At 39.0% G+C, this 21824-nt stretch overlaps 1 protein-coding gene across 3 annotated transcripts in view; it reads right to left on the bottom strand.

The window, feature by feature from the left end:
- Positions 1-21824, bottom strand: part of LOC124797996 (DNA (cytosine-5)-methyltransferase 1-like) — a 245355-nt gene that overhangs the window by 163073 nt on the left and 60458 nt on the right. For all 3 annotated transcript variants that reach the window (XM_047261181.1, XM_047261182.1, XM_047261183.1), the window contains 4 exons: positions 19184-19302; positions 14619-14863; positions 10323-10507; positions 3225-3372 (listed from right to left, as the gene is read on the bottom strand). In XM_047261181.1, coding sequence (XP_047117137.1) covers positions 3225-3372; positions 10323-10507; positions 14619-14863; positions 19184-19302 — 697 coding nt within the window. The remainder of the gene's footprint in view (positions 1-3224; positions 3373-10322; positions 10508-14618; positions 14864-19183; positions 19303-21824) is intronic.

Below are 21824 nucleotides of genomic sequence, written 5' to 3'. Positions count from 1 at the left end.
GGTCGATATCGTGTTGATGTATGGCTATTGTGATCAAAATTGCCCAACAGGCGCATGCTATGTATGCTGCTCGGTATCCTGGACGACATCATCCAAGTGTCCGGACCGTTCGCCGGATAGTTACATTATTTAAGAAAACAGGAAGTGTTCAGCCAGATGTGAAACGTCAACCACGACCTGCAACAAATGATGATGCCCAAGTAGGTGTTTTAGCTGCTGTTGCGGCTAATCCGCACATCAGTAGCAGACAAATTGCACGAGAATCGGGAATCTCAAAAACGTCGGAGCTGAGAATGCTACATCAACACCGATTGCTCCCTTACCATATTTCTATGCACCAGGAATTGCATGGCGACGACTTTGAACGTCATGTACAGTTCTGCCACTGGGCACAAGAGAAATTACGGGACTATGACAGAGTTTTTGCACGTGTTCTATTTAGCAACAAAGTGTCATTCACCAACAGCGGTAACGTAAACCGGCATAATATGCACTATTGGGCAACGGAAAATCCACGATGGCTGCAACAAGTGGAACATCAGCGACCTTGGCGGGTTAATGTATGGTGCGGCATTATGGGAGGAAGGATAATTGCCCCCATTTTATCAATGGCAATCTAAATGGTGCAATGTATGCTGGTTTCCTACTTAATATTCTACCGACGTTACTACAAGATGTTTCACTGCATGACAGAATGGCGATGTACTTCCAACATGATGAATGTCCAGTACATATCTTGCGTGCCGTTGAAGTGGCATTGAATAGCATTTTTCATGACAGGTGGATTTGTCGTCGAAGTACCATACCATGGCCCGCACATTCCCCGGATTTCTTTCTGTGGGGAAAGTTGAAGGATATTTGCTATCGTGATCCACTGACAACGCCTGACAACATGCGTCAGCGCATTGTCAATGCATGTGCGAACATTACGGAAGGCGAACTACTCGCTGTTGAGAGGAATGTCGTTACACATATTGCCAAATGCACTGAGGTTGGCAGACATTTTGAGCATTTATTGCATTAATGTGGTATTTACAGGTAATCCCACTGTAACAACATGCATTCTCAAATATGATAAGTTCACAACGGTACACGTATCACATTAGAATAACCGAAATAAAATGTTCAAATGTACCTACATTCTGTATTTTAATTTAAAACATCTACCTGTTATCAAACTGTTCATCTAAAAGTGTGAGCCATATGTTTGTGACTATTACAGCGCCATCTATCACAAAGCGAAAAAAGTGGTCCAGCTAAAACATTCATATTTCTTTACGTACTACACGAATATGTAATAAAAATGGGGGTTCCTATTTAAAAAAAAAAAACAGCAGTTTATATCCGTTTGACCTATGGCAGCGCCATCTAGCGGGCCAACAGTAGCGCTATCTGGTTTCCCCCTTCAAGCTAGGCAAGTTTCGTTCTTTGTGGTTTTTTCATTTGACGCTTATTTCGTGAGATATTTGGCCCGGTCACGATCAATGGACCACCCTGTATACAAAAGATTAAAAAACTAAATCTTCTATTTCATTTTTTGCAAACAAAGGACCTTTTGTGAGACCATTACTGGACTATATGAGTCTAGACGTCTAGAGAACTGATGTCCCCCTTCCCTGACAGAAAAACAGAGACTGATGCGTTGCTAGGGCCAAGATTAAAAGTTTGAGACCTTGTAATCAAGCTAGGTGCGGATTCTGACACTGCAAAGCTTGGTGTCATATTGATTGGGTGTATTTTTTCAAATTTTTTCTTAGCCTCTGGATAAGAGAGTCAGTCACGTGTTTTAAATTTCTGAATTTTCCTCTCCTTTTTGAAAACAAAATTTTGGCAAATGAGGGGGTTTCATTCTGGGCAGGAAGGGGGGGGGGGGGCTATTCACAAGGACTACCCTCATGCCCTGTCTTCAGTATGCCCAACAAGTAGCCTCACTAGTACAGCGGGAGGACGTGTCCAAACCACTGGCACCTACGAAAAAATCAGATAGGAAGAGGAAAATAGGGATCACACCTGTTAACCACAACCTTACCTTTACCAGATAAAACACTTCCATCATAGGCTAGGATGAAAGCTTCAGTGTCCATCCTACTATCCTTAGGTTCTCTGTGAATGTGACTAAGTGGACTCCATGGCACTCTAGGTTCGCACGCTGTTATTCACCTATTTATAGTGTTAGACCCCGATGGAAGATGATCCCTTGAATCTGTTGAGCTCGTTACAAAGAGAGATGGTAAGCTTGTCACAGACCTAAAGTGCCTGTGACTGGGTAGTATTCAAATTTTTTATCAAGAAAGACTCACTGCTCATTTTCTCTACTGCCGAAACTTCTTTGTGCCTATCCTCAATATTTTCAATGAAAAACAGTGGTTTCACTGTTACAAAATATTCTCTGTCAGTTCTTGAGTATGCCAAGAGCTGGGCAGACTGTCCACCTCCATTTCCCCTTCTTTACTATCATCTCAAGGCATGGCAAAGATGGAAAAGCCATGGGGTGGTAGCCTCTGGATTAAAGTTTTGCTTTCTATCTGCTTAGATAGCCATGTTGGTGTGACCAGTGGTATGAGTCAGTCTGATCCGTTTAATTGCTGACTGCCTGCCATTATGCCATCCCTCCCTTCAGAGGCTCTCCCCTCAGGCCCCATCTCGCCACATCAAATGCTACCTGACATAGCAGCCATTGCAGAGAGCCCGGCAACCTACGTTGGACAGACCTACTCCTCAGCACACTTGGCGAGGTTGCAGATTAGGCATAAGCAGTGCAATCTCTGCATTATCAGGGGTCTACAACTGTGAGTGTACTAGAGGGACACCCTCCATGAGGGATTGGCTACCATGCTGGATTTCGGATGTTAACAAAAATCCACTCTAATAGTAGGTGCAGAAGGACACAGTGTAGGATGGATAAAGCATGCACTACATAAGGTATCCTTCCTCAGGAACAGCACACACTTTTTCTTGTTCTTTTTCATGAACAAACTGCTCTTAAAAGAATACATCAGTTTTTTATGCTGCTAACTTTTACTGTATTTTTTTTTTCCACTGACTCTTAACAACAAAATACTAAATGTATATGTGACAAACTCCTGTAAGTGCTCTATCTTCTGAGGAAACTGTACAACAGCATTTAGTAGCAACTACTACTTTTGAAAGGATATGAATTTGCTTACATTTTTCTGTGTATTGTTATATGATAGTGTTAGAATAAGAATGGAAAAGGTATATACCTGATTTTCTTTATTGCTGTCTCTGTCTATCTGCTCTGTGAAGAATGTTTCAAAGACCTCTTGGACTAGGTTGGTGGTGGTTGCTTTCGTCCATTCACACTTCTTTGGTTTTGTGACATCTCTTCTTTCTGCACGTCTCATAGCTTGCCTAACACAAAAATAAATTTTACATGAAACTGAAACAATTCAAAAACAATCATGAAGATTAGAAATATATGGGTTGGAGAGAATGTTTATGCAAAAATCTGTGAAAATTGGAATAAGGTTAGCAGAAGCAGAAGCATTAACACATATTGGGTTTTTAGTTTTTGGATCGAACTGTTTACACAGTAGAAGGAAACTGCAAAATGCCCTAAGGAAAAATGTACAGGTACAGGTCAGACTTTAAACTAACATACAAGAATGAGCACCACGGTTGAGAACTTTTCCTGTACGGTATACTGCCATTCCCCAAAGAAATTGAACAAGATGTTATCTTCTGCCATACACCATAACCTGTACTTCTAAGATGCAGTACTCTGTCAGTCAAGATAGTGATCTTACATAAAGTAGTCTCAGTATTTTTGCTGTGTCGACTCAAAATCAAATCTTTACCTTTCAACAACAACGCCATCAACTTTGTCAGAAACAATTGACTTGTCATGTTGCTAGAGATGTCTGGGATGTTAGTGACATCTGTTGAAACATAAAGAACTCGACAAATTGCTCTGTAGTCTGAATTGAAAGAATTGTTTGAATATTTTTGCTAAGTTCAAGTTTATTACATTTAAGGTTTTGCGGGCGACATGCCAACTAATTTAGTGTTTTCCATAAACATTTTATGTTCGTAGTACAGCTAATAAGTTTTAGTAGTTACTGGGGTGAAATTTACATATTCTGTAGTCATGGAAACTTGGTAGTATACTCTCCTACACAGGTACCATTCCTACCAAATGTTATAAGCGACAAAATAATGAGAAGAAGCAAAGGAGAGGCAAACTTTATTTCTTTTTGCTCAACAATATTATGAAAAGGATATATTACTTCTCACTGTAAAGATGACACATTGAGCTGCAGAGAAGCATAATGAAAAGAATGTTACACATTGAGCTTTCGGACAAAGCCTTTTTCAGAAAAGAAAACACATACATTCACACAAGCACTCACACCTCATGCACATATGACTATCTCCGGCCACTTTGGCCAGAATGCAACAGTCCTGTTGAACGGAAGTGGCAATTCACCAACCTGCATTTCAACAGCTGTCATTCATTCCAAACCAAAAAATACCTTTGATACAGCCTGGCCAACCACGAATCAGGAATATGTAGTGACAATAACTCCCTTGCTCAGTATGATGAAGGTTTCACAAGGTCTTCACATCAGGCACTAGTCCCCAGACCTGTTAAGCAATCAGATTTCCCCTGCCATACCCTCACATACCCCGTACCTCAATCCTCCCACCACCATCAAGAACCAGCTACAAAGGAGTACCCCTTTGTTACCCACTACCATGCGGGACTGAGACAACTTAACCACATCCTTTGTCAGGGCTTTGATTATCTATCACAGCCCAAAATGAAATCCCAACCCCTTTCTATGGGGATCAGGCCCCTGTGGAAAACCTAGATGTAAGACTGCCCAATCCACCTACCCAGCACTCCCTATTCCATTCCCATCACACATTTATCCTATGCCATCAGAGGCTGGGCCAACCTGTGAATGAAGCAGAGCTGGTATATGACAAGGCTGCTATCACTGCTCGGCTGGTCCTCACTGTTAAGTTTTGAATGAGATTCAAATGCTCCACAGTTTAAGAAATTCATCCCACATTCTCACACATAACATAATTCATCTTGCCTGACACAAAATTTTTCTTTGAAAATAATGCTTCTCAAATCACCATTCACAATGTTTTTCCCCCACATGTTAAAAATTTAAACAGCTGTGATATCAACAGTCACCAATAGCAGCTTTTTGTTACGAAGTATTGCATAGTCTTTGTACTAAAGCCTTTGAAATTTTGTTGTCAGCAGATACTTGTGTGTGCACTGCATTTGCTGTTGAAAGGAAGGCTATGTTTGCTAATTTTTGGCTTCTCAGCTCCCTTTGCTTCGTCTTTCTGCTAATGCACTTTATTTGCAACTAAAGTTTAATTTTGGTGTTATTCTCTCGATTTATGTTTTATTGGTGTGGTAACATTCTGTAGCAGCAAGCTAAAGTAAAAATTCTGCGGGGTTTTTCCTGGATTGCCCGGTTATCCTTATATGCATACATCCTGCAAATGAAAATCCGACATACTGTAATCTGCCGATATTTTTCCATATAACTAATGCAAATTATGCATTTCACTAAGTTCCTTCTGCTCTCAAAGCTTCTGCACACGGTAGCATTTACTCAACCCGTCCAGTAGCCTATTTCGTGAAATAGCTTGTCCGTTAACTTCATAGAATGTAGGAGTAGGATGGTTCCTATCTGACATTTTTTTAAATTTTCTGGTAGCTTTTTGTGAGATACCTCCAATGTGATTCCATTCCTTGTAAAAATGAGCTATGTGAATCTTAGAGACAGTAGGTTAGGAGAAAAGGTCAGCACTCTGCCTGCAGAAAAGGAAAATCCATGGGGGGGGAGGGGGGGGGGGGCAGGTAATCCATTTCACATTATTACATTAGCTAATGTAGGACAGTTGCTTACTTCATTTTCCTTTATTGGATACATTCTCATTTCGTAGACATTTGTCACATTTTGTCACAGGTCAAACACTCCAAGATGGGGAAAGAGAGGGTGAAGTTAGCCGAGCCCAGACATTCCTTTTTCATGACCCAACATGCTCCACCCCAATCGTCTTCCACTTCAAAGAGAAGGTAGCAATTGTGGCATATAAAATATGTCAGACAAGCAGTATTTATTTATTCATTTTTACAATCAGTAAGTATGTACATTAGCTGTGCATCAAAATACCTCACTACGTGTACAGAAAGTGATTATTTATTGGGGAAAAACTCGCATCGTAGACCTAAAGCTGAGAAACTATAGCAAAATTATGAAGCTTTGAATCAACAAAAATATTCTGGAAGATTGTGGGAGGTTCATATGCAAAGAGAGGGAAGACCACGGACAGACGTGAGTGAGTGAGTGAGTGATGAGTGAGTGAGTGAGTGAGTGAGTGAGTGAGTGAGTGAGTGAGTGAGTGAGTGAGTGAGTGAGTGAGTGAGTGAGTGAGTGAGTGAGTGAGTGAGTGAGTGAGTGAGTGAGTGAGTGAGTGAGTGAGTGAGTGAGTGAGTGAGTGAGTGAGTGAGTGAGTGAGTGAGTGAAGTGAGTGAGTGAGTGAGTGAGTGAGTGATGAGTGAGTGAGTGAGTGAGTGAGTGAGTGAGTGAGTGAGTGAGTGAGTGAGTGAGTGAGTGAGTGAGTGAGTGAGTGAGTGAGTGAGTGAGTGAGTGAGTGAGTGAGTGAGTGAGTGAGTGAGTGAGTGAGTGAGTGAGTGAGTGAGTGAGTGAGTGAGTGAGTGTGAGTGAGTGAGGGAGGAGGGAGGGAGGGAGGGAGGGAGGGAGGGAGGAGGGAGGAGGGAGGGAGGGAGGGAGGGAGGGAGGGAGGGAGGGAGGGAGGGAGGGAGGGAGGGAGGGAGGGAGGGAGGGAGGAGGGAGGGAGGGAGGGAGGGAGGGAGGGAGGGAGGGAGGGAGGGAGGGAGGGAGGGGAGGGAGGGAGGGAGGGAGGGGAGGGAGGGAGGAGGGAGGGAGGGAGGGAGGGAGGGAGGGAGGGAGGAGGGAGGGAGGGAGGGAGGGAGGGAGGGAGGGAGGGAGGGGAGGGAGGGAGGGAGGGAGGGAGGGAGGGAGGGAGGGAGGGAGGGAGGGAGGGAGGGAGGGGAGGGAGGGAGGGAGGGAGGGAGGGAGGGAGGGAGGGAGGGAGGGAGGGAGGGGGGAGGGGGGGGTTACACTAATGCTCTGAATTTCATTACAGCTGGAGGAAAAAAAGCCTGTTTTTGATCTATCAAGAGTTGGGGGGAGGGGGTGGGGAGTTAGGATTTGCGCATGGAATTTATCAGCAGTTACGTAAGGAAGAGAGCTTCTGAGCAAACAGACGCAGCCAGGAGAGGCAAGAGTGTAGCAAATAAGGAATTCAGCAATTCAGTAAGTTACATCCCATCCTGTCTTTTCCATTGTTTAATTCAGTAAGTTTGGTATTTATGTGCTGAGATGCAAATTTCACTCACAAATTTATCTGAAAATAAAAGGACTTTATTTACACATTCCCGTCAGTAATTTTACTGATATTTCGGTCATCATTCAACTTATCCCTCTTCACTCTGAACACTTTTCTTTAAATGGGGAATTAAGTTGGATTCCCTGAATATTTTGGTTTATTAGATGATTAAAAAAACAGTAAAATGTTGCTTTCGGAAAACTTAATGGGAAAGCAGTAGCACGATGTCAGTCAGATGTTATTTCAGCTTAATTGTCCTCTAACTTAATGCAACATAAATGATATTATAAGGAACATTAATGAATAAAAGTGTCTTATTTTACTTTTGGTAGCAATACTGTGCAGTTTACAATTCATATTTTATGGAATAAAAAAGTAATAATCACAACAAATTTATAACTCTGAAATACAAAGACATGGTGCAGACTGTTTCACTTTTTGTGGAAGAATTTCAAAAACCTTTAACCTTTGCAAGGCTAAAGTACTGATTACATTTTACACACATTGTCTTAATTCTGCTACTGTTGTGCTGATATTTAAATGTTTATGGCGATGAAATGTCATCCACTATGGTTCAGTGATCATACCCATATCATATCATTTGTCCAGACCTGGTCCTGGATGAGATTTGAATATTTTTGCCTTTTCTAATGTGCTTAACTAATCTTCTTAACAAGTCGCTCATACTCTTGTGTCCTCTCATGTCACAACAAGTTGAAAGAACTGCTACCACAGATATTTAAGAAGATCCATAATATTCTCTTTAACAGTCTGCTTCTCACAGCAGTGCTCTTTATATGGAAAACAGTAGTTGAGAAATGAAAGATCTACGGTACATAGACACTGATGAATCGTCACTGAAATCAGGATCCTCAAATGCAATGAACCTCTTCCTCTGGTAGGCCTTCATGTAACAGCTAAGGTGCATAAAAGCCTTCCACAAAAAAAAAAGTATATAAGACAGTAAGAGCATGCACACAACCGTGTCCATTCAATTTTAAAGCTATGCAGTAAACACCTGACTCAGACAAACTTGTTAGTACATGTTTAAAGGAAAATTGCTAGCACAAAGATGAGATTATTAATTACCTGTCAATAGTACAACATTGCACACCCCTTTCCAAACAACCATAACCACCAAATCGCCAATACAACTGAGTTTCACATAATTACGAACTACTAACCTGGCAACAGAACATGTGCCAATCTACTGACGCTGAATGGTGACAAACACAGTAAATACAAAGCACAGAACATGCACAATAATTTCATTCTGGTTGGAAGCAAGGAAAAAGTATGGGCCAAAATACAAAATAAAAAAACTTAACTCGCACAACTGAGTGGGTTCCAATGGAAAGGATTTTGGAACATATATTATGCTCCAATGTTAAGAAATACTTCTAAGAAAACTGTCTCTATTGACACATACCCAGCACAGACTCAGAAAATGTCATTCCTTTTGAAGCAACTGGATCTATTCGCATATAGTAATGAGTGATAACACGGTCTCTCAAGTTGGTTCGATATTTTCTGGATTCCCCGGGGATTTTTGACACTGATCTTCACAAGCAGCTTGTAACCAAATTGCATGCCTATGGAATATCACCTCAGCTCTGTGACTGAATATGTGATTTCCTTTCAGAACGGTCACAGATCATAGCAACTAATGGAACGTCATCTACAGAAACTGAAGTTTTACTGGGGTTCTCCAAGGAATCTACATAAATGAGTTTTGAAGTAATCTGTGCAGGCCTCCTAGACTGTTTCCAGATGATACTGTCATTTACCATCTACACGAGTCATCAGAAGATCATAAACAAATTACAAATGGTTTACAAAAGATATCTGCCTGGTGTGAAAAGTGTTGATGTACATTGCACAAATTTAAATATTATTGACTGAAATAACTAGAGATTACAATTAAAAACAACCTAAATTGTAACCACCACATACAAAATGTTGTGGGAAAAACCAAAGACCGTGTTTTATTAACAGAACAGTTTGAAGGTTGAACAAATATAGATTTCTACACTATGTTTACCTGTCCTATTCGAGAGTACTGCTGCACAATACATGATCATTACCAGAGAGGATATATTTAATAATAATAATAATAATAATAATAATAATAATAATAATAATAACAACAACAACAACAAAATGAGGGCAGCTTGTTACATACAATCGCAAAATAGGGGAGAGTCAAGATATGATGCGTGAGTTAGGGTGGCAATCATTGAAACTAAGTCTCTTTTCAATGGGTTGACATCATTTCAAAAAATTTCAATAACCAACTTTCTCCAGTGAATGTCAAAACATATTGCACACTCCCCTCTACATTATCATAAAAAATTCTCAACAACAGAAATCAAGAGCTCATACTAGAAGATCAGGTGTTCATTATTTCCAAATGCTATTCAAGAGTGGAACAGTAGAGAAACATTTTAAAACAGGTTCTAAGTACCCTTTGCCAAATGCTTTTAAGGTAGAATCGTAAAGTAAATGTGAATTAAGAGAAATGAGTTTGTATTACAAAAAAAACATCACTACTCTTTCTATTTATGTTATTTTACCACACAGTGAATTAAGTTGGTAACAGGTAATTCCTGTGTTTGCATAGAGAAATTAGTAAAATTATGACATCAGTTTAATTACCAGTAATACACTCTACAGAAATTTACTAATAAGAGACATCAATTACATTCAATTTCCTCCTCTCTGATTATGTTTATCACTATTGACTGAAATCTCCTTTTGTCACAGAAAAATAATTCAACACAAAAAAGAAAAAATAATTTTAAAGCAACAGTGACAATTTATGTATTAAGCTACACGAAGGTAAACCGTACTTCCAGTTCTAGTTAATAACTGTTTCTAACATAACAATGTCACACACTAACTACAGGCAATTTACACACCTTTTTCCTAATGTAACACCAGCAAGCTTGATTAAAGCTCTCATACATGGAGAAGCTATTAATAATTGGTCATCAGTTTCTTCTGAAGCAGAGTCAAAACTCATCACCTGATCACAAACAAACTGTGCATGCTGCAGCAGTATGTCTTCCGTAAAACAAGATATTCCACTAGGTGGCACAACCGTCTACAAAAAATTTAAAAAGATATACATGAGTAGTGAAAATTATAAGTACATCTAGCAAAGGTAACTCATATTTACAAGTAACAATTAAATTTGGGTTCCTCCATATTTGTTGTGCAAACTGCGCAAGGTCTACCGAGATCCTTGTCCTCGCTTGGGATGATCCTGCATCTGTGAATGTTGTTTGGCGTACATGGCATGCCTACTATGTCACTGTCTAAACTATAGAATACCAAGTCTTCCATTTCCTGCATGGTATAGAAAGACTCCATTTCACTGTTTACTTTGTTCACAATCCGCAAAATTACTAATATTATTCTGATGCCAGCACAACCTCAATTTATATGCAGCACTTACAACTTAATGCAAAGATTAACACAACCAATAAGATCTGAGGAACAAAAATCAACGTTAAGACAGCCTTCACCACTGAATACTGACTTAAGTAAAATAGCCCGTGTTCACAATGGCACCTAGTTTATCCATTTGCTACAAGCACCTCCAATTGCCATTTTCTTTGATGAGGAGGTTCAGGAACACTGTTCTCAATTACGAAAAGACCCGCACTTTCCACTCGACTCCAGTGTAGGTCTCTCTTTTTCTGGAGTGTGAAATGAGAAATACGGAAGACATTTTTTGGTGACTAATTTTCTCAGCGAAGAAACATAAACACCTTTCTGTAGTTTTAGTGGTGTGTCTGCCACTTTTTGTTATTTCTGTAGCTTGTTCTTTCAGATGAGACCACACTACTATAGGATACTGAGCTGTGGGTGCTTATCTGCTTGACATGTGCTGAGCTCTTCTTCAAATTTTTCTTCAAGATATTCTACCTTGCACCAAACCCCTGTCAAAGCATTTGGTTTTATTGATTTAAGTGTTTTCTCTAGCAGTTTCTCCATTCTTTCCACTGAGCTATTACACACTTCATCATAAATGTTTTAGTATTTCAGGGAATCTTACATTCTTGTTTCACCATCGGAAAAAAAATCAGTTCAAGTGGATAACCAATACTTTGAAGGCATTCAAACCAATGAACACTGTTTTCCAGTGATTTCAAATTAACTTACAATGAAGGGCAATGGATAGAGAATGTGCAAGAGATGATGATTTGATATTTTCTACAGTCTAATATTTGCTTTCTTATTCACGATAAAATGACACTTTTAATGAATTAATGTCTTGTTTTCAACTACACAAATAATGGTGACCCAAACCATCTTGCCATTAAGTGCTTCGCTTCTTGGTAACTTTCAAGCGAAAAAGGTTCTACATTTCAGTTTCGACTTATTATTATAATAAATAGTCAACAAAAAAGTACGTATGTCAGCATTATATTATGTCTATTGTAATGATGACAGAAGTTTGAGCAAATTTTTTGTTCGTGCCTCTTGCACTATTTGTGTCAGTACCCCAGACACTGTTGCGGGACAGCATAACAATTCTGTAGCACTGACAGATACTGAAAGCACAAATATTTATGCAGCTTGCATCAATTTCTTCAGTCCTTTTCCACTGTGTGCCCAGGATGGCTGCAAGTGTAGCAAACATGGTGATGTGGAACACACACAGGGTATAGAGAGATGGTTACAGCAAGATTTTTACCTTTCTGAATACTCTGCCACCTTTACTTGTACAATTCCTACATCTGTAGCGATTGTAAGCATCATTTACAATCTTTATCACAACGAAGTCCAGAGATTCCCATATACTGGGTTTCACTTGCCAACTTGTACATTTCCTCCATATGTACACACCAGTGTTGTTCCCACAATGAAATCCTTACTTAACTGTTTTCATCATTAATACTTAGTTACCAAAACCACAAAATATCACTGCACCAGTCTACATATACTTCACCCCACCCAAAAATCCTCAGTCTACAACCAGTAATGTGGCACAAGCATTTATGTAACAAGTCTGTGCCAAGCTAGAACACAGTTAAAAGCTTTATGTCAGCTGGTCGCTATAATTCAATCAGTGAACAGTTAAGAGGAGTTAACCATTTTTACAAATAAAGTTTGTGGTTAGGAATCACCACGTCTTTATAAACCTCTTTGGTTATTACATATATTAACTGTGTCTACAAGTCACCAATCAGTACTTGTGTTTTTACTTTTGGTGCAAAATGTTTCGGGTGGCTCATTTTGAGACCTGTGGATAACTGATTATTGTCTGACAAACTGTGGCCTACCGGTGACTGATGTTTACCACTGAAATGATAATGAAATTTAGGTGCTAGCCTGATGTCTATGAACTTTAGTTTATACAAAATAAATGTGCCAATAAGTCAGTTTAACTTCACTGTGTTGTATGTGTATTTCTCTGGGTAACTAGAGATTGCAAAAACATTTTCAGCAATAGACTCGGAAATAATGGTTATACCAAGGAAAGATGAATCATCAATCAAGTAAGTAACCATGTACAAGGTGCCTTTATGTGTGAGAATCATGTTACAGAAGAGGCAATGTGAACAAGAACTCAAATTTAAGAGACCGTGGTACCAAACGATGTATATGTGGAAAACAGTAAAAATAAATCTTATTTAAGCATTAAAGGTAAGCACTATAGCAAACTATATTATGAGTGGAGACAACACAAAACTGTGAGCAAATGACAATATATAGTAATGAAATGTGAACACAGTGACCCAACAAACAAAACGAATGCCTAGCAGAGGAATCGTCTGGAAAAGATGCCAAGTGGCACAACAATCAAAGGAAAATTAGAAAGCTGCTACCTTGTTTGAAGAAGAGTCAGCCAACAGGAGGACGAGAGAATCAACGTCATACTTGGCAGATGGCAGCCAACCAGAGGATTGGTTGGCTGTCAACAAATGAAGTTTGTGACCGGCTGAATATCGCCATCATCCGCAGCCAATTTGGAAGAAAATTAAGGTAAAGTGTTTCTGCTTTTAAGTGTTATTTGCTATTTTTGTAAAATATAGTGGCACATTGAAAATTAAGGTGCTTAAGGTTTATGGAATGGGAGTAGAAATTGAAGGGAGGCCAAATAATTTAAACTGAATCGTGTGAAAACAGTGGATTTAAGGCAGCGTTAGATTCAACATTTTTGACAAAGTGAATGAGAGTCAGGTTAGTGACAAAATGTCGAGGGCATCACCGACACAGTATTATGAGATTAAGAGTGGCAAATTTAATGCAGATATAATGGACAAAAATAGGCGAAATCAAAATTAAACAGGAATTAGGCAGTAAATAGCATGTAAAAAAGGAATTATATGATGCTAATGGTAACAGATTTTTGATAAAGTGACAAATTTTTACAGAAAAATTGATATTAGGAAGATGACAAAGTAGAAAGGAACTTAAAAGTAAGTGACAGTTAATGAAAACTGACATAATAAGGAACACTGACTGTTGGAGGGCAGAAATGGAAAAAAAACTAACCATAAAGATAGCACTGAACTCTGTAGTTTAAAATCAGAACTGGAGAAAAGGATAGATTCACTAAATTAGTTACAAAGTAAGTAATAAAAATGAAGTAAGTAATAAAAAGAACTGAAGACTTGAAATAAAAGTCTATGTGCCATAATAAGGAATTTTGAGGTTTCGTTTGAAAATGGGATATACATCCCAAGCCCAATAACGTATAAAAGTCTCAAACTGTCACAAACGAAAATGTAGATGCAAATCCAATCAACATATGGTTAAGCAAAATAAAAAAGCCCCATGAATCAGCTTTTAATACATAGTGTTTTATCTGTTATTGATCTGGTAAACAACAAATTAAGCAGTTTCAGGTTATGAGATCTCAAATCTTGTGTGCTACTGAGGATACTCAGTGACATCGCCAGGTTAATAACGCTACAAACTACAGCAATTTCATAGGCCATGCTGATTGTACTTCAATAACATAGAAGGTTTAAAAAGAAGCTGCCTCACATAAGGCCAATTACTTTTGTCAACATTAGGGTGGCTCATGTTAAATTATTGTGAATGGCCAAGGAAGTGATGTTAAGCTCCAATTATTTTCTAGTTCTCTATTCATTGTTCCCAATGGATTATTGTCGGTTTTTAGCTACCTTCTCAATGATGACCCAACTCCCTCATAGCAAAACATAAAAATTCACATTGATCACATAAACACTACTGACCTGTAATTTATTTAAAAGGTCTTCATACGACGGGTCTGTTTCACTCAGTAAGAATTCAATAACTGCTTTGCTTAAGAATATCTTTTGTCTCACAGCATCCATGTAAGGAAAATATGACTCATTTGGTTCCATTAGGTAATAATCACCATATGCAGTGGAAAATCCAATTAGGGCTAGTTCACCGCCATCAAATCCAGAAATCCACCATTCATTGATTGGTCCCATGTCCTTGGTAGGTATACCACCTACAGGAAAATTAAATACTATGTCAATTTGTTTCTCAGATATCACCATTTGAGAAAATTGTGCATAAAAGAATCATTAGGTATGAACAGCATTTAGTCCATTTATTAATAACATATTACATAGTGATATAAGTGATTAAAAAGTATACGAACAAGTTAATAATACTCCACATTGACCTCATCGAGAAAGCTACCACACATTTCTGTAACTAAATCTGAGACAATTTCTACAAAACTTTGCGCTTCTGGCCTTTGATAGGACTTACCAATAATGAGAATATTAGGTACTCCATGTTATGATCAGCAACTGTTAGTTTAATTAATGAAGAACTTCTCCATTTGCTGTGTAGAACTTTATTTAGTCCACTACTGGTTTCAACCATTATATTAGGCCAATTCCAAGTGGTTATTATACTGTAGAGAAGTAATGTCCGCTTCAAGATAAATGTACAATTTAGATGGATTTAAAATGTTGTGTCCAAAGTTATGATACATGAGTCTACAAACTTATTAAGTTCATATGGACTCAAATTTCCAAGGAATTACCCTGTTGAATGTACACTCCAAAATTTAGCTAATATTTTGTAAAACATAACCAGCAACATTATTAAAGTTCATACTGAATTTATTAACAAATCTGTCAACAGTTGCAGTACTTATATTTGACAACTAGTTTCAAATCCTGCACGTTCATTTTCAAGCCTGGCCTACTGAGGCAACAATGTTAATGCCTGATCTTAATAATGAACATCAAAGTGGCAACACGACTTGTTAGGTTTCTGTTAGATGCTGACAAAAAACCACAGTGGAGAGGACAAAATGGAGGAAACTTGTTAGAGAGACTAATACCCACACACGATTGTAGAGTCATGAGAAAAACATAAAGAAGGAAAGAAAAAAGACTAAACTGTAGAAACCATTCCACTGGCCACAATCAATACTGAAATACATACTTCTTCCTGTGCCGACATTAGCTGCAGTAATTGAGATCTAAAGGTAAAAATGAAACTGAGATGCATGGACAAACTGGTATGTTCTGAAACTTAACTACAGTGTAGATCAGATAATATAGCATAAACAAAACTCAGTTGAAATGACAAGTGACAACTACTGCAAAGTCAAATGGTCATCTGATCATTTGGCAAACATCAACAGGGTTCACGAACTGGCTGCCAGGAGTGCTGTTAAATGCCCACACCAGTAATATCAAGACTTGCAGCACAGCTATGGCTGTTTTGGCTACACAACCAAGCACTATAGGTCATGCAGGCGGAGACAAGTTTCCTCTAAGCCGGAGTGACTACTGATGCCACTATATTCACTCTGGTGGTTAGTGAATTGGACCACCACTACACAGTCAAAATTCAAGACATAACTTCACCTCCCGAGACGGATTTCTGCACAAAGCAAAAGGGTGAGTTAATTTGAAGAAGGAACAAGTGCGGTAGGTTCTCACACAGGAAGCATTGGTGACAGAAAAGAATCTTGGTACAGCTGTCATTGAAGAAGCAATATTTATGCATGCATGGTGCCTGATACATTACTGCACACATGGGGGAGCAGCCACCTGCTAGCAAAGGCGAAGGCCGTTACAGCATTACAAATAAACATGTCGCCTGATGTCATACCAGAACTGTTGGAGCGTATTCAGGACATGAGCGTACCAACCTCCTGCCTCGAAACTATAGCAGTGTGTAGTAGCATCTCAGTGGTAACAGGTGGTTTATGACAGTCTCATGAACGAGTTCAATGCGTTAAGTAAGCAATGGGTGAAGATAAAAAGTCATTCCTCAGCGAACTCCACAGCAGCCGGTTATCAGTGCAGACAGAATATGCATTGGTACCACAAGAAGTTTACAGACAAGGCACATAAATGTATCTCACTGTGTGCCATCTTCAGTTGTCAACACCAGGCAGAAGTAATCGCTCCAGAAAGCCAGTGTTTGTTCATGCACCTCTTTATTACAGACCACAAAACAGGATGCAAATTTTGGTGAACCCAGTTACATAAAAACCAATCAGCCACCACCTTGTTTTGTCTTTCAGTAATCCAACCATAGTGATGTATGGAAAACAGCACACCAAGTTGGAGTTTGGACTACAAAACACCTTGACATGGAATTTCACCAAGGCAGATGTAACCAAACCCGTAATCTGAGCTGATTTATTTAGCGTGTTGTCTGCTGCCACCAACACTCATCTAATAGATAACATCACTGACTGCCGATGGATTCCATCATGGCAGGACAGTACACGACACCAAATTGATTCAGTCAAAGGGCGATGGGTATGTTAAACTTATAGTTTCATGGTATCATGAGACTTCCTGGGGCCCCCCCACAACAGGTACACCATAACGCAGTACATTATACCGACACTACTGCAGAGTCACAGATTTCATGCAGGCCAAGATGTCTCACCATTATTCTATACACCGTTGCCAAGGCAGAATTTAATACCATGTTGAAGGAAAGCATCATTCGCCTGTCTAGTGGACCTGGTCATCTCTTCTACATTTAGTACCAAGGAAGAACAGTGCGTGACTCCACGCCCTGAATGCTAGGACAATACCATATAGCTACCCTGCACTTCTATTGAGGGATTATGCTTTATGTGGGGGGAAATGTGTTTAGTGTACTAGATTGCAAAAAGGTATAGCTGAAAGAGATATTTAAAAAAAAATCTATTATAACATCATTTGACCTACTCAGGAAAACCTGTTTATGACGTTCAGATTGAGGTACGCTGTCCAGACATGGCAAAGATTTATAGATTCAGTTTTACTAGGCTTGCAGTATTGCTTCATATATCTTAACTAGCAACACCAAGTGAACACAAACAGCACCCGACTGAGGTGTTTAAGCAGCTTGACAAATACAGAGTAGTGTTGAACACTTCAAAGTGTGATTTCGACCAGGCAGAGATTACCTTTTCGGGCCACCTCATGTCGTCAGCCATATCATTGCCATTGCCAGAGAAAATTAAAGCTATTTTAAATATTCCACAGCTGGAAACTGCTAAAGAACTATAAAGATTGCTGCGAGTTCTTTAACATTTATAGCCATCACCTACCTCACGCGGCAGAACTGCAAGAGCGTCTTCCCGCAGCTTTAACTGGTCCTTAGGTTAAAGGCAAAAGCTGTTCCAATGGATAACATTTCTGCAGAGATACTAGTCACTACATTTGTATCTCATTTTGTCGGTGCTTTTTACTTTGCTTTGTTTATTCATTCGTTTGGTTACCAAGCAAAATTTGTGATTGCATACGCTTTGTATTAGTGGATATATCATATTTTCTTGTTATGGTGAATCTGAAGACATGTAATATATCAGAATAATGTGCTACTCCAAAACCACACATTTGTTCCTATCTATTCTTGCTGTGACCAGAATCAATATAGAATTCACAAACCTAGCAACCCGCTGTCCTGCAACAACACAAAACATACAGTTCTGGGCAAACCGTTTATGTTCTAGCTTTGAACAACTCCAACATGAATGTATCAGCTTCGTGCACCACAAGTAACGTCAGTATAGAGGTGGAGGACTCCACACAGAAATACCGTTCTGTGTAACACTGTTAACAAAGCTAGCTATGATCTACGTCATACGTGAATGTTTCCCTCCCTTAAATGGTAAGTGTTTTGGAAAAGGATTTTGCCCAGCAAGAATTGCCCAAACATGTTTCACAAGATTCATGTAGGTGAGACCAAAGTCGTGACGCCATGTGCTGCATTGTTTGGTTTTTAAGATTTCTCAAGTTTTCATGAAGTCACAAATCTATCTGCAAGTTACATTGCTGATATTGTGGCTCAAAATGGTGTCAAATAAGTCAGCTTTTGAATACAGAAAATAAACTGCAATAGAAAACAATTTATTGCAGAGGACAGTCTTTTGTATCGTCCACGAAGAGGCTTATCTGAACATATTAGTTTCTATTCTATTTCTTTTAAAATTTATCTATGAAGTGTTCTGTGAGAAGTGTAATTTGCCTGGCAGTATTTTTCCTCATCTGAGCAATGCTTCACCAATGTTAAAATACTAAGATAGTGATGTGTTCTACCTGGATCAGGTGTTATTACAGAGGGATAAAAACACAACTCTTGAAATTTTTTTCACTGCCTGCAACTCTTATTACAAAAAATATATGTCTAATAATTTTAAAAGAACAGCGTCCATGAATAAAAAACTTTTGTGAAGTGCTGTGTCACCTTTAAAATAATTACAGTAACTACTGTTTTCCTAAATAACTTCTTGCAAACTCATATGACACTTCATGAATGTTCTTTGTTAAAAAATTATTTTATTTGAGTCACTTACCTTCTGGGTCAGAGTTTTCTTCATATACTGCTTTCATGTACCCAGAGAAATAGAGGAGGCCATTTCTTTCAATAATTCCACCATCAAAAGGACATAAGTGCCCTTCCTTGTCATATACACTGCAAATTAAGAATTCTTTGTAAGATGCTTGCAAATACGGGAACAAAAAGCTTATACTGGATCTTATTTTTTTAAAACATGGAATGAAATTAACAAACCTCAGAAACTATACTTTATTTGATTCATTCAGATTCCCCAGACCACGCGCGCGTACACACACACACACACACACACACACACACACACACACACACACACACACACACACACACACACAAAAAAATAGTGATTCTCGGGCTCTGCACCCATCAGACTGAAGCACTGTGTCATGGAGGACACAGACAGCAAGTGAGGTGGGTGTGTCAGTCTCTCTTTGTCTCTGCATCTTACGATTATTTTGAACTCAACCTGTTTTGAACTCAACCTGGAATGTTTACATTTCTCAATTTCAATTTCTCTCTGGACAGATTTATCACATTTTGCAACAATCTTTGCTGTATTCTATAGACTTCACTTTCAACCGCCTTTTCGCTATCTGAACTCACATTATCGACTACGCAGAACTGTCTTTAAGTCATCTCAAACTTAGTTCTACTGAAGTCCAAGTAGGATAGGAAACATAAAACGATGCAGCATTTTGATGGGATTACTAGGATGTAATGAAACTTGCAATAAATTTCACAGCTCCCCTTCTATGTATTTTGATTAACAGCAGAAAATTTACGTCCATGCATGGGATTTCACAGCAACTTACAAGTGGTTAAGGTATCAATAAACAGAAGACCACAGTAAAGTCAGATAAATACAGCAAGCTGTTCAATGAAATATTAAATACCATGCAGGTTCTGGGACTTAAATTCATTCTTTGAACATACTGTCACTCTCCTTTTCTCTTACTTGTTCTATAAAACTATGGTGCACATATATCTTCAGTTTCAGTGACTTCCAAATGATATTGTGATGAGCCTGAAACAATTTTTGATATTCCACTTGCCCTTTTGGTTTTATGTATTGATATTAGAATTTTTTCTTTCTTATTTGCGACAAATTATGTATTCTGAACAAAAGATATTAAGTGAATGGGTCCACCCCAATGGTAGAGATGGCACCTCCATCTTAGAAAGGCGTAACAAACTCAACACAGCATACCACCTGTCCCACAATCTGCACAACAATAAGTGCATTTCGAAGAATGCTAAGGTCTGTCATTACAGAACTGCCATCAAGCCACAGTTTCTGTATGCCGCAGAGACCCTCTTGGTGAACAGAAAAGGAACGATGGATGACCTGGAGAAAGCCGAAAGGCATATTCTCAGAAAATTTCAGGCCCGAGATTGCTCCCAGATGGAACCTACTGATTGAAGTCCAATTCTGAACTGTATCAACAGTTAGAATCAGTCAACACCAGTATGTGACATAGGAGGCTCAAGTTCTATGGGCACCTACAACAAATGAACAACAATAGTTTTACCAAGACGATCTTCTCATTGGTTAAAAACTCCAAGACTGGAAGCCTGTGGCTTAATGAAGTACTAAAAGACTTGGATTCGGCTGGGCTCTCCGATCTTGAGGTAGAAGATTGTTCCAAATTCTGTGCTATGGTAGAGTCTTGGACCCCGCCACCTAGAGTCCCTAAACGTCAGAAGCCCCTTTCACAGGAGAGGAAGGAGAAATTATCAGCAGGGCTCAAGAGATATTGGGAACAGAAGAGAGCATTGAAGAAGAACTAGTCATAAGTACTCCTTAGTGGGCTTAAATCAATAATAAATATTAAACAGGCATTCCTTCAGATCCACAGATATGTCCAAGCTGCATAATTCTGCTTTGCTTGTCACTGTTTCTTACACTGTATCTGTAGTTAGTCTTCAACTTCATTCCTAAAAAAAAAAAGTTAGCCTAAAAAAGACTTAGTGTAACAACAGAAAATCACTGTTGTAAGATGCATACTCCTGTTGGTCTGACTGAATACTTCTGACAATTACCCACGGAAGCAGCCTGTTATGAGAAACATGCCATATCTGATGCATCACCCCTCACACTTACGAATAAATAAATGCCCATTTCTATTGCTTGTCCACACTTTGCATCAACATTTTGCATGAAAAAATTCAAACAACGTTAATAATGTGACGTAGGAGGCTCAAGTTCTATGGGCACCTACAACAAATGAACAACAATAGTTTTACCAAGACGATCTTCTCATTGGTTAAAAACTCCAAGACTGGAAGCCTGTGGCTTAATGAAGTACTAAAAGACTTGGATTCGGCTGGGCTCTCCGATCTTGAGGTAGAAGATTGTTCCAAATTCTGTGCTATGGTAGAGTCTTGGACCCCGCCACCTAGAGTCCCTAAACGTCAGAAGCCCCTTTCACAGGAGAGGAAGGAGAAATTATCAGCAGGGCTCAAGAGATATTGGGAACAGAAGAGAGCATTGAAGAAGAACTAGTCATAAGTACTCCTTAGTGGGCTTAAATCAATAATAAATATTAAACAGGCATTCCTTCAGATCCACAGATAGGTCCAAGCTGCATAATTCTGCTTTGCTTGTCACTGTTTCTTACACTGTATCTGTAGTTAGTCTT

Source organism: Schistocerca piceifrons, chromosome 5 (assembly GCF_021461385.2).
Source record: "Schistocerca piceifrons isolate TAMUIC-IGC-003096 chromosome 5, iqSchPice1.1, whole genome shotgun sequence".
NCBI classification, from domain to species: domain Eukaryota; kingdom Metazoa; phylum Arthropoda; class Insecta; order Orthoptera; family Acrididae; genus Schistocerca; species Schistocerca piceifrons.
This window is presented reverse-complemented; position numbering and strand designations above follow the sequence as displayed.